General features: G+C 39.9%; 1 protein-coding gene across 15 annotated transcripts in view; it reads left to right on the top strand.

The window, feature by feature from the left end:
- The window catches only part of NSD1 (nuclear receptor binding SET domain protein 1), a 185,577-nt gene that overhangs the window by 106,049 nt on the left and 61,926 nt on the right, over positions 1 to 17,602 (top strand). For 12 of the 15 annotated variants that reach the window (XM_036239591.1, XM_036239589.1, XM_036239592.1 and 9 more), the window contains 3 exons: positions 5,374 to 5,498; positions 14,043 to 14,313; positions 16,070 to 16,179. In XM_036239591.1, the coding sequence (XP_036095484.1) occupies positions 5,374 to 5,498; positions 14,043 to 14,313; positions 16,070 to 16,179 (506 nt within the window). The remainder of the gene's footprint in view (positions 1 to 5,373; positions 5,499 to 14,042; positions 14,314 to 16,069; positions 16,180 to 17,602) is intronic. The other 3 variants (XM_036239595.1, XM_036239603.1, XM_036239602.1) reach the window with 3 other exon arrangements.

Consider the following 17,602-nt stretch of genomic DNA (forward strand, 5'->3'; position numbering starts at 1 on the left):
ATTTATTTTTGTTACAGATGTTTCTCCTTTTTCCCCCACTGATACATCCCACCCCCATCCCCAGCATTGTTGTCCATGTCCATTGTTCATGTATACATGCATATAAGTTCTGTGGTTTATGTCTCCCCCACAAGTTGTGGCATATTGTGTTTTTATTTTCATTTGTCTCAAGATATTTTGTAATTTTTAATGTAATTTCCTCTCTGATCCATTGGTTGTTCAAGAGTGCATTATTTTATTCGGCCAGTGTGCCTCAGTGGTTGAGCATCGACCCATGCACCAAGAGGTTGACGGTTCGATTCCAGGTCAGGACACATGCCCAGGTTGTGGGCCCGATCCCCAGTGGGGCCATGCAGGAGGCGGCCAATCGATGTTCTCTTTCATGAGTGTTTATATCTCTCTCTCCCTCTCACTTCTTCTCTCTCTAAAATAAAGGGGAAAAAATTTTTTAGAAAAAGTGCGTTATTTTTTACATATTTGAATTTTCATATTAATCTTCTGTCTGGTAGTTCTATTTATTATAGAAAGCCTGGTAGTATTCTAATACTATTATTTTATTGTCTGTTTCTCTTGTAAGTTCTGTCAGTGTTTGCTTCATATATTTTGGTGCTCTGATATTATGTGCATATATATTTATAATTATTATCTTTTCAAATATGTTTAAAGTAATCTTTGTGCTGAATTGACCTTTTTATCATTATATGATCTTATTTGTGTCTTGTGGTAGTTTTGACTCAGGTCTATTTTGTCTTAAGTAGGGCCACCTCTGCTCTCATTTGTATTTATGTTTTCTTCATCCTTTAGATTTCAGCTATGTGTGTCTATATCTTAGAGAGAGGATATAGTTGCATCTTATTTTTAAATCAGTTATTTTTTTAAATTAAAAGCATTTAAAATTTTTTGAATTACAGTTGACATTTAATACTAGTTTCAGGATCATAGCATAGTGGCTAGACATTTATATAACCTATGAGTTGGTCCCCCTGATAAGTTTAGTACACCCCTGGCACCATATATAGTTCTTACAATATTATTAACTATATTCCCCAAGCTATACTTTATATCCTTGTGACTATTTGGTAACTACCACTTTATACTTCACCTTTTTCACTTAGTCCCCCAACTCCCTCTTCCATTTGGCATCCATCATTTGTCATTTGGGTTCATTCTTGGTGTCATGGATTCTTATGACTGTATAGTGACAAATGTCCACCATTGTGTTATCATAAAGAGTATTTTCACTACCCTAAAAATCTTCTGTGCTCTGCCTGAGAGAGATAGACAGAGAAAAAGAAAGAGAAAAAGAGAAAGGTTGCTTCCCTTTTGACCCCGAACAGGGCCAGGGATCTAATGTGCAACCCAGGTACATGCCCTTGACCTCGAATTGAACCAGAGAACCTTTAGTCCATGGGCGGATATTCTAACCAATGAGACAAAACCAGTCAGAGCAGCAACTACTTTTTATACTCTCCACAGTTTTGCCTTTTTCAGAATGTCATAAAGGTGGAATCATGTAATATATAGCCTTTTCAGCTTGGCTTTTTTTCCCCCCACTTGGTAAAATGCATTTTAAAAGTATCCTCTGTGTCTTTTAACAATAAAGGTAACATTTTTTTTACGTTACCTCTGTGTCTTTTCATGGCTCAATAGCTCATTTCTTTCTTCTTCTTTTTTTTTTTATCCTCACGGAGGACTTTTTTTTTTTTTTTTTGTATTAATATTTAGATACAGTATCTATGAGTCTGTTTCTATTCTGCTTGCTCATTTTGTTTATAGATTCAGTTATTGATATATATGTATTAATTGCCATTTTGTTCATATTTTCGTTCTTGAAGAAGACACTTCAACATTTCATATAATACTAGTTTGGTGGTGATGAACTTCTTTCTTTAGCTTTTTCTTGTCTGGGAAACTCTTGATATGTCCACCAATTCTAAATGATAGCTTTCCAGGATAGAGTAATCTTGGTTATAGGTCTTTGCTTTTCATCACTTTGAATATCTCTTGCCACTCTTTCTGGTCTGCAAAGTTTCTTTTGAGAAATCTGCTGACAGTCTTATGGGAGCCCCTTTGTAGGTAATGAACTGCTTTTCTCTTGCTGCTTTTAAGATTCTCTCTTTGTCTTTAACCTTTGGCATTCTGATGATGATGTGTCTTGGTGTGGATCTTTTTGGGTTCCTCTTGTTTGGGACTATCTGCTTCCTGGACTTCTATGTCTCTCTGGACCACAGGCTGATGCTCTAACCTCTGAGCCAAACCGGCCAGGGCTGTAAATTTTTCCTTATTTCAGTTAGTGCATCCTTCATTTCTGACTGGTTCTTTTTTATGTTGTTGATGTTTTCACTAAGTTCCTTGAGCATCCTTTTAAGCAGTGTTTTGAACTCTGCATCTGATTCATTGCTTATCTCCATTTTGTTTAGTTCTTTTCCTGGAGTTTTGTGCTTTTCTTTCATTTGGTACATGTTTCTTTATTTCCTCACTTTGGCTGCTTCCCTGTGTACTAGGTAGAGTTGCTATGTCCTCTACGCTTTGTTGTAGGGTATCCTATTGTTGTAGGTGTCCTGTAGGATCCAGTGGTACAGCCTCCCTGATCACCCCAGCTGTGCCCTCGAAGTGCACCCTTAGTGTGGATTGTACACCCTTCTGTTGTAATTGATTCTTGATTGCAGTTGGTGCATCAGTGGGAGGGATTTACACAAGCTGATTGGCTGTAAGGACCGTCTGTGGCCACTGACCACTAGCCTCTTTCTACCTTGGAGGATCAGCTGTGTAGGGGCCTATCACACAGAGCAAGACACTTCACCTGGGTTCTGGTACACACTGAGTCCACTCTTTGAGTGTGTCACTTGTGGAGGTGGTTGGGTGGTGGTGCTTCGATGTGATCTGAAATTGTCCACTGGGTGTGTGCTGCCTCTGGGTCAAGGTCAGCACTGCTTGTGTTCTACCGGGAGCCACCCGGCGTAAGCTACGAAGTGATCTGCAGACGGCTGCTTCTTGTGCTCATCTTGGAAGTGCCCAGGCAAAGCCAAGTTGTGACCCAAGTTTGGCTGCTTCTAGTACCAGGCCTGGGGCCACTTAACAAGAGACCAGATGTTGCTTTTTAAAGATATTTTAGGAAAATCTGAAATAGGATCCAAGACAGGCCAATCCTTTGATAAAGCCTTTGGAAGCAGCTTGGGTGGGCCCGAAAGTTGGGTCGGGGAGGGCCTCAGGGAATCACCAGGGCAGGTTGAACAGTGTAAAGTAGGTTGCTGGAGTTTCAGATATTGTGGCCATCTGCTGCCCCAAGGGCTCACCAAAGGAACAATGCCTCTGCCAGCATTGTCTGTTTGAGGGAAAGCTGCCCCTCCAACTCTTGCCCCGATTCCAAACAACTCAGTTTTTCCCTTTATGTCTCTGGTGCTTTTCAAGCTGTATCCCCACACTGCAGCCTGTGGGGTGCAAGTCTGAGTAAGTCCGAGCAGGGGACCTTTTAAGAGGAATGGCCTGGGGCTCCAGCAGCCTCAGTTCAAGCTGGGTTTTACAGCCAGAAGTTATGAGGACTTCTCTTCCTGGCACTGGAAGCCTGAACTGGGTGTCTGGTGTGGGCCAGAGTCCCCTTACTCCTCAGCGAGGACCTTCCAGCTGAGGTATCCTCCTCATTTTTATCTACCACATGTGGGTGTGGGACCAGTCTGTCCCCACCTCCGCCCCTACTACCAGTCTGGATGTGGCTTCTTCTATAATTTCCTAGTTTTAGGACTTCCATTCAGTTTGATTTCAGGAAGTTCTGAAGGATGGTTGTTCTGTAGTTTAGTTGTAATTTTTATGTGGTTGTGGCAGGAGGTGAGTACTGTGTTTACCTTTACCGCCATCTTAGCTCATTTCTTTTTAGTGCTGAATAATATTCCATTGCCTGGATATACCCAGTTTATTTATCCATTCAGGTATAACTTGGTTGTTGCCAAGTTTTCATAATTAGAAATAAAGCTGCTATAAAATATATGCAAGTTTTCAATTCCTTTTACATTTTCTTTAAATGAACTAAGTAGGATATTACCACTGTGAAATTACAGCAGTTCGAATTGGTGTAAAGAAATTATTTTCCAAATTTTGACCCATTTTATGGCTTGTTTCCATATGTACTGTCTAAGGAGTAAGAGCCTTTGCCTAGCTTGTCTGTGACTTCTTTTTGATCTTAACTTTTGTATTCCTTTTTAAAAATTTTAATATATTTTTATTGATTTCAGAGATAGGAAGGGAGGGGGGAGAGAGAGAGAGAAACATTTATGATGAGCAAGACATCAATTGGCTGCCTCCTGCCTGCCCCCTACCTGCCCCCTACTGGGGATCGAGCCTGCAACCCGGGCATGTTCCCTGACCAGGAATTGAACTGGGTACCTCCTGGTGCATAGGTTGATGTTCAATCCCTGAGCCACACTTGCCAGGCTTGTGTTCCTTTTATGAAAAGAACATCAGAGACAGGAGCTGGGTTGAGGGTGTCAACAGGGGATAAAAGGAGGAAATCTGTAATACTTTCAACAATAAATATAAATAAAAAGGAAAAAAAAGACCATCAACATTGCCACGTACAACTGAAGCAGGAATAACTTCCTCTGAGATCATCATATCATGAAATCCTTTTGACTTTTGAGTAGACTCTATTTTACATTCTGAAGCATGTTAAGTGTATTAAACAAAGATTTATAGGGAAATTATAATAGTTATTTGTTTCACCATTAATTGAAAGTGAGTGGTATGATACTTTGATATTCTGACCACAAAAGATGAGTTTTTTTTTAAAGCAAGTACTCATCTATAGTTTCATATTTTGACCTACACGGCATACATTCTTTATGTCATTCAGGTAACTGTATACATATAATTGGTGATATATTTTTGATGATTCTGTTTAGAAATATTTGTTTTCCTTTGTGAAACTCACTGCAATCATGATAATGAAGGATATATAAAGTGCTTTTGAAATTTACGTGGTAGTGCTGATTAGCAAATATTCTATCTGAATATGCATCAATATTTGCATAATCCAGAGAGATGTTAAAGTGATTCTTGATGAATTTTATGATTTTATCTTACTTAGAATCTGTATTTTAATGTTAGTTGTAGCTGTCATTATAGTACACTAGTTTCAGCTTAATTGTTTGTAAAATTGAATAGGCTGTGTGTGTATATCTACAGAGCAAGTAGTCTTTCTACTCCCAACTTGTGCCTATGATAAACCATAAGAAATTATTTTCAGTCTCCTGGAGCTTAGTCCAGTGTTTTTAAGAGTTTCCCATCTCTGTACCTTTGGGAAGTACAGAAATGGCTGCATGAAAACAATGGGTTTTCCTCTAACTTTTTAGCTAATAATGAACTTGTTTCTCCTCTTAGCTGTGCGGTCAGAGAAGAAACGCCTTAGGAAGCCGAGCAAGTGGCTTCTGGAATATACAGAAGAATATGATCAGATATTTGCTCCTAAGAAAAAACAAAAGAAGGTACAAGAACAGGTACACAAGGTATATTCCAAAATTTCAACAGTCTTTTGTTTTTTAATTACTGATTTTTTAAAAATTTATATTTATTGTTGAATATATTACAGATGTTCATTTTTCCCTTATTAACCCCCTCCTCTCCCTCCCGCGCGCCCCCCCCCCCCCCCCCCGTCTTTCCCCACACTGTTGTGTCTTTTGGTTATGCATATATACATATATGTTCTTTGGTTTATCTCTTTCCACCCCCTCAACCTTCCCTTTGAGGTTTGTCAGTCTAACAACCAGTTTGTAATTCTTAATTCCTTCACCTTTTTCATCCATTCCCCCAACCCTCCTCCCATCTGACAGCCAACAAAATGTTCTCTGTATCTATGAGAGTGCTTCTGTTCTTTCTGTTCATTTTGTTTGTAGATTCAATTGTCGATAGATATGTATTCATTGCCATTTTGTTCATTTTTTAAATCTTTTTCTTCAAGAAAACTCTTCAACATTACATATAATAATGGTTTGGTGGTGGTGAACTCCCTTAACTTTTTCTTTTCTGGGGAACTCTTCATATGGCCATCGATTCTAAATGACAGCTTTGCAGGATAGAGTAATCTTGCTTGTAGGTTCTTGCTTTTCATCACTGAATGTTTCTTGCCACTCCCTTCTGGCCTGCAAAGTTACTTTTGAGAAATCAGCTGACAGTCTTTTTTTTTTTTTTATCCTCACCCGAGGACATTTTTCCATTTTTTGCTCAGGTAGAGTGGGAGGGAGAGAAAGGAACAGAGAGAGAGAGAGAAACATCGATGTGAAAGGGACACATCGAGTGGCTGCCACCCGCACAACCAACCAGGGCCGGGGACAAACTGCAACCGAGGTACGTGCCCTTAGCGGGAACCGAACCCGGGTCTCTCAGGACCGCAGGCCGACGCTCTAACCGCTGAGCCAAACCGGCCAGGGCTCAGCTGACAGTCTTATGGGAACTCCCTTGTGGGTAACTAACTGCTTTTCTCTTGCTGCTTTTAAGATTCTCTCTTTGTCTTGAACCTTTTGCATTTTGATGATGAATTGTCTTGGTGTGGGCCCGTTGGGGTTCATCTTGTTTGGGAGTCTCTGTGCTTCCTGGACTTGTATGTCTGTTTCCTTCACCAAGTTAGGGAAGTTTTCTGCCATTACTGTTTCAAATAGGATTTCAATTTCTTGTTCTCGCTCTTCTCCTTCTGGCACCCCCAAGATGCGAATGTTGGCATGCTTGAAGTTGTCCCACAGGCTCCTTACACTGTCCTCATTTTTTTGGGATATTTTTTTCCTTTTGCTGTTCTGATTGGGTGTTTTTAGTTTACTTACATTCCAAATCAATGCTTCTTGGCTTTACCTACTCTACTATTGAATCTCTGTACATTATTTCAGTTAGTGCCTTCTTCGTTTCTGATTGCATTCTTCATTTCTGACTGGTCTTTTTTTTTTTTTTTTTATCCTCACCCGAGGACATTTTCCATTTTTTGTTCAGGTAGAGTGGGAGGGAGAGAGAGGAACAGAGAGAGAGAGAGAGAGAGAGAGAGAAACATCGATGTGAAAGGAACACATCGAGTGGCTGCCACCCGCAAAACCGACCAGGGCCGGGGACAAACTGCAACCGAGGTATGCGCACTTAGCGGGAACCGAACCCGGGTCTCTCAGGACTGCAGGCCGACGCTCTAATCGCTGAGCCAAACCGGCCAGGGTCTGGCTGGTCCTTTTTTATGCTCTTGAGGCCCTCACTAAGTTCGCTGAGGTTCTCACTAAGTTCATTCAGCATCCTTATAAGCAATGTTTTAAACTCCGCATCTATTTGGTTGCTTATCTCCATTTTGCTTAGTTCTTTCCCTGGAGTTTTATTTTGTTCTTTCATTTGGGACCTGTTCCTTTGTCTCCTCATTTTGGCTGCCTCCCTGTGTTTGTTTCTGTGTATTACTTAACGAGAGGTATGAGGCTAGCTGAGACCAGATGCTGCTTGTTTGAAAGAATTTAGGAAAACCTGAAGCAGGATAGAAGACAGGCCAATCCTATGGTAAAGCAACTGGAAGAGCTTGGGTGGGCCTGAAAGTTGGGTAGGGCAGGCCTCAGCGAATCACCAGGGCGGGGCAACCAGTGTGAGCCAGATTGCTGGAGTCCCCGATATGGCTGCCGTCTGCCGCCCCAGGAAAGGGCTCACCAAAGGAACAAAGGCCTCTGACAGCATGTTTGTTTCGAGAAATCCCCCTCTCCAGCCCTCACTCCCATGCCAAACAGCTCAGTTCTTCCCTGTATGTCTCTGGCGCCCCTCAAACTGCCTCCCCTCCAAGCTTAGAGGGAGTGAGTCCGATAAGTCCGTGTTCGGGCCCTTTAAGAGGAGCTGCTGGGGGCTCCAGCCGCCTCAGCCTCCCTGAGCCTCAGTTCCCACTAGTGTTTCTAGCCAGAAGTTATGGTGACTTCTCTTCCTGGCACTGGAACCCTGAGCAGGGCACCTGGTGTGGGACCGGGACACTTCAGTTCTCAGGGAGGACCTTCCCAGCCAAGGTATCCTACTAATTCTTAGACGCCACACATTGGTGTGGGACCAGCCCGTCGCACTTCTACCCCTCCTATCAGCCTTCATGCGGCTGCTGCTTTAATTTCATAGTTGTAGGACTTTCATTCAGCTTGATTTTAGGCAGTTTTTAATGATGGTTGTTCTGTAGTTTAGTTGTAACTTTGATGTGGTTGTGGGAGGATGCCATACCACATTTACCTACACTGCCATCTCGACTGGAAGTTCCAATTTTTATTATTCTTAAAATATCTTTTTATTGACTTTTTTGTTTTGTTTTAAAGAGAGAGGAAGGGAGTGAGAGATACAATGTGAGAGAGAAACAATAGTCAGCTCTCTGCTGCTGACTCTTGGGGATGGAGCCTGAAACCCCAGCATGTTCCCTGACTAGGAATCGAATCGGGTTCTCTCAGTCCATGGGATGACACTCAATTCACTGAGCCACACTGGCAGGATTTATTACTGATTTTTAGATAGCGAGCAAGGGAGAGGGAGAGAGAGATAGTAGCATCAGTCAGCATCCACCGGGGACTGAGCCTGCATCCTGGACATGTGCCCTGACTGGGAGTTGAACCAGTGACCTCTCGGTGCTTGGGACAACACTCAGTTTCCTGAGCCACACTGGGCAGAATAATCTTGTATTAGTACTCTTAGGATGCTGCAATTTTGCCTTCCAATGTCATATTTTGTCTTTATGGGACACTTATTTCCTTAACTGAATTTTTTTTTTTTTTTTTATCCTCACCTTAGGACATTTTTCCAGTTTTCTTGTTCAGATAGAGTGGGAGGGAAAGAGAGAGAGAGAGAAACATCAACATGAAAGGGACACATCGAGTGGTTGCCACCCACACGACCTAACCAGGGCCGGGGACAAACTGCAACCAAGGTCCGTGCCCTTAGCAGGAATCGAACCCAGGTCTCTCTGGGCCGCAGGCCGATGCTCTAACTGCTGAGCCAAACGAGCCATGGCTAACTGAGATCTTTTCAAGTTTTTTACCTTCATTTTCTGGCACAATCTTAGCATATACTTGTTATATAGAAAATGTATAGCCTTGCCGGTTTGGCTCAGCCGTTGGAGCATCGGCCTGCGGACCAGAGAGTCCTGGGTTTGGTTCCCACTAGGGGCACGTACCAAAAAAAATGAAAAAAAAAAAAATATATAAATGTCCCTGGTTGGAGAGGTGGACCAGACAGTCCTGGATCGGTTCCTGCTAAGGGCACATACCTCAGTTGCTGTTTGTCCCCGGCCCCGATTAGGGTCGTGTGGGTAGCAACCAGTCAATGTGTCTCTCTCACATTGATATTTTTCTCTCTTCTTCCCTCTTTGCCTCCTGTTCTTTCTGAAGATAAATGAAAAAGAAAAAAAAATATCCTTGGGTGAGGATAAAAAAAAATAGCACTCTTTCATTCTCCCCTAAAACTAAGAGGCTGCTGAGCCTCTGAAGAATCAGTGGTTGTATACATTCACAGAAAACATCAGTAAAAGATCCTTTACAGTACTGCCCTGGCTGGGTGGCTCAATTGGTTGGAGCATTGTCCCATACACCAAAAGGTTGCGTCAGTTCGATTCCTGGTTAGGGCACAAGTTTGATCCCCGGGTGGGGTGTGTACAGCAGGCAGCCAATAACATATAAATGTTTCTCTTTCACATTGATGTTTCTCTCTCTCTCTCCCTCCTGCTCTAAAGATGAATGCAAAAATGTCCCCGGGTGAGGATTAAAAAAAAAAAAGAAAATGTATAAATGAGTTTTTGTATTCTGTGCGTGTGTGTGTTTTCCCCTTTGCTTTCAAAGTGTATTTAGTGATTTAGGAATAAATGTTTAGTAAAAAACAGGATATAAAAAATATGTAGTATAGCCCTGGCCAGTTTTGTTCAGTAGTTAGACTGTCAGCCCATGGACCAAAGAGTCGCGGGTTTGATTCTAGTCAAGGGCATGTACCTCTGTTGTGGTTTGATCTCTGACCCTTTTTGGGTCATGCGGGTGGCAGCCAATCAATATGTCTCTCTCACATCGATGTTTCTCTGGCTCACTCGTGTGCTCTCTCTCTATCCTCCCCCTCTCCCTTACGCTCTATCTGAAGATAAATGGAAAAATATGCTCGGGTGAGGGTTTAAAAAAAAAAGTAGGCCCTGGCCGGTTTGGCTCAGCGGTCAGAGCGTCAGCCTGCGATCCAGAGAGACCCGGGGTTCAGTTCCCACTGAGGGCATGTACCTTGGTTGCGGTTTGTCCCCTGGCCTGGTTTGGTTGTGCGGGTGGCAGCCACTCAATGTGTCCTTTTCACATCGGTGTTTCTCTCTCTCTCTCTCTCTCTCTCTCTCTCTCTCTCTCCCCCTCCCACTCTATCACAACAGAAAAAAAAAAATGTCCTCAGTTGAGGATTTTTTTAAAAAGTGGTATGCCCAGCCAGTGTGGCTTAGTGGATTTAGCGTTGTCCCATGGGCCTGGAAGTCCCCGTTAGATTCCCAGTCAGGGCACATGTTCAGATTGCGGGCTTGATCCCTAGTGGAGGGCTTGCAGGAAGCAGCTGATCAGTGTTTCTCTCTAATTGATGTTTCTGTCTTTTTTTCTCTTCCTCTCTCTCTCTTTCTCTCTCTCTCGCTAAAAAAAAAATATGTAGCATGATTCTGATATATTAAGGAAATATTATGATACGTTATCTGATTTATTTTAAACTCAATTTCTTTAAAATGAATTATTTTAAAGTAAATTACAGACATTTTGTCCTTCTGTCTCTAAATAATATGCACCCCTCAAAAAATAGAACCTTTTATAACTGATTTAATATTATCACATCTAATAAGGTCAGTTTATCTAATAACAAATTTATATTCAGGTTTCTGTAATTGTCCCTTTAATCTTTTACATTTGGTTTATCTAAATCAAGATCCAATCTAAGATTATATTTATCTGGTTGTTAGCATTTCTTAACTTTCTTAAATCCAGAAAAGCACCCTTTTTTTTTTTGGTTAATTCTCTCTCAAGGATATTTTTCCCATTGATTTTAGAAGGGAGGGAGGAAGAGTGGGGTTTGGGGTGAGAGAGAAAGAGAGAGAAACTCTGATGTGATAGAACGCATTAATTGGTTGTCTCTCTCATGTGCCTTGAGCAGGGCTGTAGATCGAACCTGCAACCCAGGTACATGCCCTTGACCAGAATTGAACCCTTGACTCTTTGGTCCACCGGCCAACACTCTAACTATAATGAGTCATACCTGTCAAGGCCAGAAAAGTCGCTTTTTTTCTTTACCCTGTCTGTCTAAACAGTGCAAGTACCACATTTGGATTATCAGCCTTCTAATCCAGTTGTGTGTGATTGCTTCCTAATAGGTGTTACTAAAATTATTTCTCTATCCTTTATGTTCCCTGTTACCTCAAAGTTACACCTAGCAATTTCAATGCTTAAACTAAACATTTTTAGCTAGATTACATCATAGGTGATATTGTGTTGCATATTGCATGACATTCAAAGGTATTTAACATTCAATTAATTATTCACAAGTGAGGTTTTACCTCTTTTGCTTAAGAAGTAAAAGAAGTTAAGAAGTAGTACGGATCAGCCATTTCTTTAATGGCTTTCATACATTTAAAAAATATATGTTTTTTTAATTACTTTTAGGTAGAGAGGAAGGGAGAGAGAGAGATAGAGACATTGATGAGAGAAAAACATGGATTGGCTGCCGCCGGGGATCAAGCCTGCAACCCAGGCATGTGTCCTGACTGGAAATTGAACTGGTGACCTCTTAGTGCATGGGATAACACTCAATCCATTCAGCCATACAATGGTCCCTGATGGCTTTTTAAATATCAATTGAAGATTCTTGCTTATATCAATTTCATTAGGAGTTAACAAAATAAAGACTTATATCTTACTATTTCTTCTATTTTTATTAGCTGGCAATCTTCTCTCAATATCTCTTATTATCTAAAACCTTTTTTTGTCCTGAAATACATGAAAGGCAGAACAAATGCTTCATTTCCATTTATTTACCAGCTTAACATTAGGATTTCATTATTAGCAGCTTTAATTGGTGACATTTTAGGGAATCTTTTTTTTTTGGATTATCACTATGACCATAATGAATTTTATAGCTCCATTGCATCTCAATCACGTGCATTTTCTCCCTTTTTAAGAATTTAAACTATATACAGTTGTCTCCTCACTTCTACAGTTTTAGTTACTGTGGTCAGATAATACTAAATGGAAAAAACTAAATGGAAAATTTCAGAAATAATAGTTTATAAGATTTTGTTGTTGTTAATCATCATCCAAGGATATTTTTCCATTAATTTTTAGATAGAGTGGAAAGGAGTGAGGGGAGAGAGAGAGAAAAAAAAAATTCATGTGAGAGAGACACATTGATTAGTTGCCTCCGTAACGATGTCAACCAGGGCCAAGGATTAAACTTTCAACCCAGTTATGTGCCCTTGACTGGGAATCGAACCCATGACCCTTCAGTCTGTGGGTCGACGCTCCAACCACTGAGTCAGACCAGACAGGCACAATTCATAAGTTTTAAATTGTTTGCCATTTCTGAGTAGTATGATGATTTCTCCAGCTGTCCTGTTCTGTCCCTCCTAGGACATGAATCATCCCTTTGTTTAGCCCTTAGATACTTAATAGCCCTCTTAGTCATCATAGTAACTATTGTGCTATTGCAGTGCTTGTGTTCAAATCACTCTTATTTAATAATGACTCCAAAGTACAAGAATAGTGAGACTGGCAATTTGGATATACCAAAGAGAAGTCAAAGTGCTTCCTTTAAATGAAAGGTGGAACTTCTTGATTTAATAAGGAAAGAAAAATAGTTGCACGCTGAGATTGCTCAGATCTACAGTAAGAACGAGTCTTCTATCTGTGAAATTGTTAAGAAGGAAGACGAAGTTTGTGCTAGTTTTGCTGTTGTACCTCATGCAAAAGCAATAGCCACAGTGTGTGATAATTATGTGCTTATTTAAGATGGAAAAGACAGCCCTGCCCGGTTTTGCCCAGTGGTTAGAGCGTCCGTCTGCGGTCCAGAGAGACCCGGGCTCGGTTCCTGCTAAGCATGCGTACCTCGGTTGCAGTTTGTCCCTGGCCCTGGTTGGGTCGTGCGGGTGGCAGCCACTCGATGTGTCCCTTTCACATCGATGTTTCTCTCTCTCTCCCTCCAACTCTATCTGAACAAAAAATGGAAAAGATTTTTAAAAAAAGATGGAAAAGACATTAAATTTGTGCTTGGAAGACAGAACAGAAACATGTTCCAATTGATAGCAATGAGTTGTGCCAGAAAGCATTGAGCCTATATAAAGACTTCAGTAATGAAACCTCTGAAATGAATGACACCAAGCCATTTACTGCAAGTAAGGGATGGTCACACAGATTCAGGAATAGATTTGGCATTTTATCATCTCATGTTATCACAAGAAGAAGAGTGCAGTATAATAAGATATTTTCAGAGAGAAAGACTACGTTCATAACTTTTCTTACAGTACATTGTTATAATTGTTATCTTTTATTATTTATTATTATTAATCACTTACTGTGTCTAATTTATAGATTGAATTTCATCATCGGTATGTTATGTATAGGAAAAACATAGTATATATTGTGTTCAGTACTAGCCAGGGTTTCAAACATCCACTGGGGGTCTTAGAACATATCCCCCACAGATGCTACTGTATAACATAAAATTTACAATTTTAACCATTTTTAGGTGTATGGTTCTATGACATTAAGTACAGTCCAGTTGTTTTGCAACCATCACCATGTTCCCAAACTGAAACTTTGTACTTATTATTTATAAACTTCCTATTTACCCCTCTCCCAACCCCTGGCAAACACAATTGTATTTTCTGTCTTTATGAATTTTACTATATAGGTACTTCAGATAAATAAGTGGAATCATACTTTGCGTGACTAGCTTATTTCACTTAGCACAGTGCCTTCGGGGTTCATTCCTGTTGTAGCATGTGTCAGAATTTTATTTTCTTTTAAGTGCATTATTCTTTTTGACAGTCAAATTACAACTTTGGTCTATACTATTTTTGCTCTTAGGTAAGTTCCCGCTGTGAAGAGGAAAACCTTTTAGCTCGAAGTCGATCTAATGCTCAGAAGAAGCAGGTGGATGAGAATTCTTTGATTTCAACCAAAGAAGAGCCTCCAGTTCTTGAAAGGGAGGCTCCATTTTTGGAAGGGCCCTTGGCTCAGTCAGAACTTGGAGGTGGCCATGCTGAGTTGCCACAGCTGACCTTGTCTGTGCCTGTGGCTCTGGAAGTCTCTCCACGGCCTGCCCTTAAGTCTGAGGAATTACTAGTTAAAACACCAGGTAAGATGGGGATGGCGTCTCAGTATGTAAGTTGATATGATTAGAGAAGCAGGAGATTTTAGTATGTTTCGTCTTAGTGTGTTTTGATGGAAAGCCAGTGGTGTATATATAAATAAAACTACTCACTTTTGTCCTGAGAAATTCTTAAAAGTGCTGGCTAAATGGATATAATGACCATAAATTGGTGGTATACTGTTAAGAATAAATTTTTAAAAACTGCTCTCCTTACTCCATTGTTGCTGTTCATGATTGTTGATCAACTACCGTGTGAGTCAACGCCCAGGATAACAGGGCTTTTGAGGAGAGGCACCACACACCATGGAGTTATCACATGAAACGTATGCTTCAGATATAGGTTCACCAATCATTGTGTTACTTGGGAAGTTGTTTAACCTCTGAACTTGTTTCCCCATGTATAAAGTGGAGATTATATGTAATAATGTATAATGTAATTTACATGACACATAGTAAGCATCTAAGGATAAATATTCTGTTGAAGTGAATTACCAATTGCTTTTTACTTTGTTGTTCTTTATATATGTGTCACCTGATGGTAGTTGGATCTAAACATATTGTGTCTAATTCATCTTCTCACTGTTGAATATTGTAGTCAGCCAAGGAAAATTTTGGTTGTAACTTTTACCTTGTAATGATATTCCCTTTAAAAAAGTATCCCAATTGTGTTTGATCAAGTAAGGCAGAATCAAAAAGACTTTAAATAGAGTAATAGTGACTATTTTATTAGCTGTTATGTGCCAAACTCTGTTATTCGGCTTTTAATATAATTTTTAAGAACAAGTCTACAAAGTAAATAAATGTCTTTCATTTATTTAGGAGCAGAATGAAAATTCTAACCTGGTTCATTTATGTCCAGAATTCAGGCTTTACTGTACCTTACTTACTTCTTCTCCTTTTGCCATTACCATCAATGAGTTGCCCTAAAGGCATTTCTACCCTTTTGATGTCTTCTTGTGCACGCGCACACACCCACACACACACCCACACACACACGAAGAACATCCTTACATTAATTTATCTATATTGAGAACTATTTTTTTGTCTTATGTTAACTAACATTTTAGAATAAATAAATTCCTACCCTGTCCCTCCCTACAAGATGAGAAATACATTAAAAAAAATCGCCCTGGCCAGTTTGGCTCAGCGGTTAGAGCGTCGGCCTGCGGACCAAAGAGTCCTGGGTTCGGTTCCTGCTAAGAGCACATACCTCGGTTGCAGTTTGTCCCCAGCCCCATGAGGTTGTGTGGGTGGCAGCCAGTCAGTGTGTCTCTCTCACATCAATGTTCCTCTCTTTCTTCCTTCCTGCTCTATCTGAAGATAAAAGCAAAAATGTCCTTGGGTGAACGTTGAAAAAAAAAAGATGGTGACTCATTCTTATGTAGTATATAGATTTTTTTAATTAGCTTGTACCCAGCCCTGACCAGTTTGCTCAGTGGTGAGAGTGTTGACCCTCTCACCAAGGGTCATGGGTTTTATTTCTGGTTAAGGGCATGTATCTGGGTTGCAGATTTGATCCCTGGCTCTGGTCAGGTTCATGTGGGAGGCAGCCAATCCATGTGGACACATTGATGTCTCTCTCTCTCTCTCTCTCTCTCTCTCCCCCCCCCACCTCCCTTCACTGTATCTAAAAATATCAATGAAAAAATATTATCAGTTGAGGATTAACAAAAAAATTTTCTTTTTAATTAGCTTGTGTTCAATTTCTACATTATCTAATGAAAAGATACATGTGTTTCAGGAAATTATGAAAGTAAGCGTCAGAGAAAACCAACTAAGAAACTGCTTGAATCAAATGATTTAGACCCTGGATTTATGCCCAAGAAAGGGGAACTTGGCCTTTCTAAAAAGGTATGTTATTTTAGTCAATTCAAATGATGCACATATACATAAAAATTACTAGGTCGGTCTGAGAGATTCTATATTAAAAGGCTGTTTTGCATTTGTGTGGAGCTGTGTATCATTTGGTTTTAGGTTTTCTTTACCAATGAAAATGAAAAGAGCTTTTAAGATTGAGTAAAGTTTGTGTTTGTTATAATTTCTATTATGGGCTCAAAAGCTTGAATTATCAGATTTCTATTTCACTTCTACTCACATCCCATTACCCTGTCTGCATAATACCTCAGAAAAGATGCAGCTCATCTATAATCCAGGCAGAAGCTTTTGAACTTTAGTTTTTGAGTTTGAAAACTTAGTTTTCTTTAGACAAGAAGGTATCATTAAATAGTAGATGGAAATAGAAAATTATTTTGTAATTTTATAATGGATAACAGCTGGATATTGAATCCTTAGGAAACAGATTGTGCCCCTTAAGTGTGAGGAGTGACTCATGGTAAATGTTAGAATTTCAGTTGTAGGATACATAGATTTCTTATTAAAATTTTATCAAATAATTGAGTTTTTCGACTTCTTTCTTTAACTATAGCAAATTCTTAATTTTTTAAAAATATGTTTTCATTGATTTTTTAGAGAGAGAGAGCGAAACATCAGTAGGCTACCTCCTGTGTGCCCCTTATTTGGGATCGAGCCTGCAACCTGGGCGTGTGCCCTGACTGGGAATTGAACTGAAACCTCTCAGTCCATGGAATGTTGCTCAATTCACTAAGCCACACCAGCTGGGCAACAAATTTTTATTTTTTAATCCTATATTAAGTAGGCCTCTTAAGTTTTTGTTTTTGTTAAATATTCATTAATCTAGATTAGTGCATAAATGTAAATTTTAATTTATTTGTGTTTTTATTCTTTATTTTTAAAACTGCATTATATCCTTTAATTCTTTCATTCTTTTCAAAGCAGTCTTATGACATGGACTTTTCATTTATTCTTATGCTCATCTTCTGCCCTCTAAACTTTCTCTGCAGTTTGTACAACCTTCCATGATATCATGTCTACAACTCACCATCCTCTCTTTCTTCCTTACACTCTAATAAGGTTATGATTATCTGCTTCTTGCAGTGCTTTCTCTCCTGGCTTTGTCTTATTCAGTCTTAATTTGCTAGGTTCTTGGAAGGGTCAGGGAAACTGGAATTCAGTTGAATATTTTGAGCATGGAAGTAACATTTGCAATCAGATGACAAATGTAGTATTATACAAGGTGAATCATGGAAGGCTGTTTAGTTACTGCTAGAGGTGATGCTATTAATCATAAGAATGGTGCGAATATTCTCTCTGAGTCTTTTTGTGGACATATATTTTCATTTGTCTTGGTGTAAATACTTAGGAGTGGGATGCTGGTTAATACATGCTTACCTTTTAAAGAACCTTCCATACAGTT

Source organism: Molossus molossus, unplaced genomic scaffold (genome assembly GCF_014108415.1).
Source record: "Molossus molossus isolate mMolMol1 unplaced genomic scaffold, mMolMol1.p scaffold_m16_p_4, whole genome shotgun sequence".
In the NCBI taxonomy this organism is placed as follows: domain Eukaryota; kingdom Metazoa; phylum Chordata; class Mammalia; order Chiroptera; family Molossidae; genus Molossus; species Molossus molossus.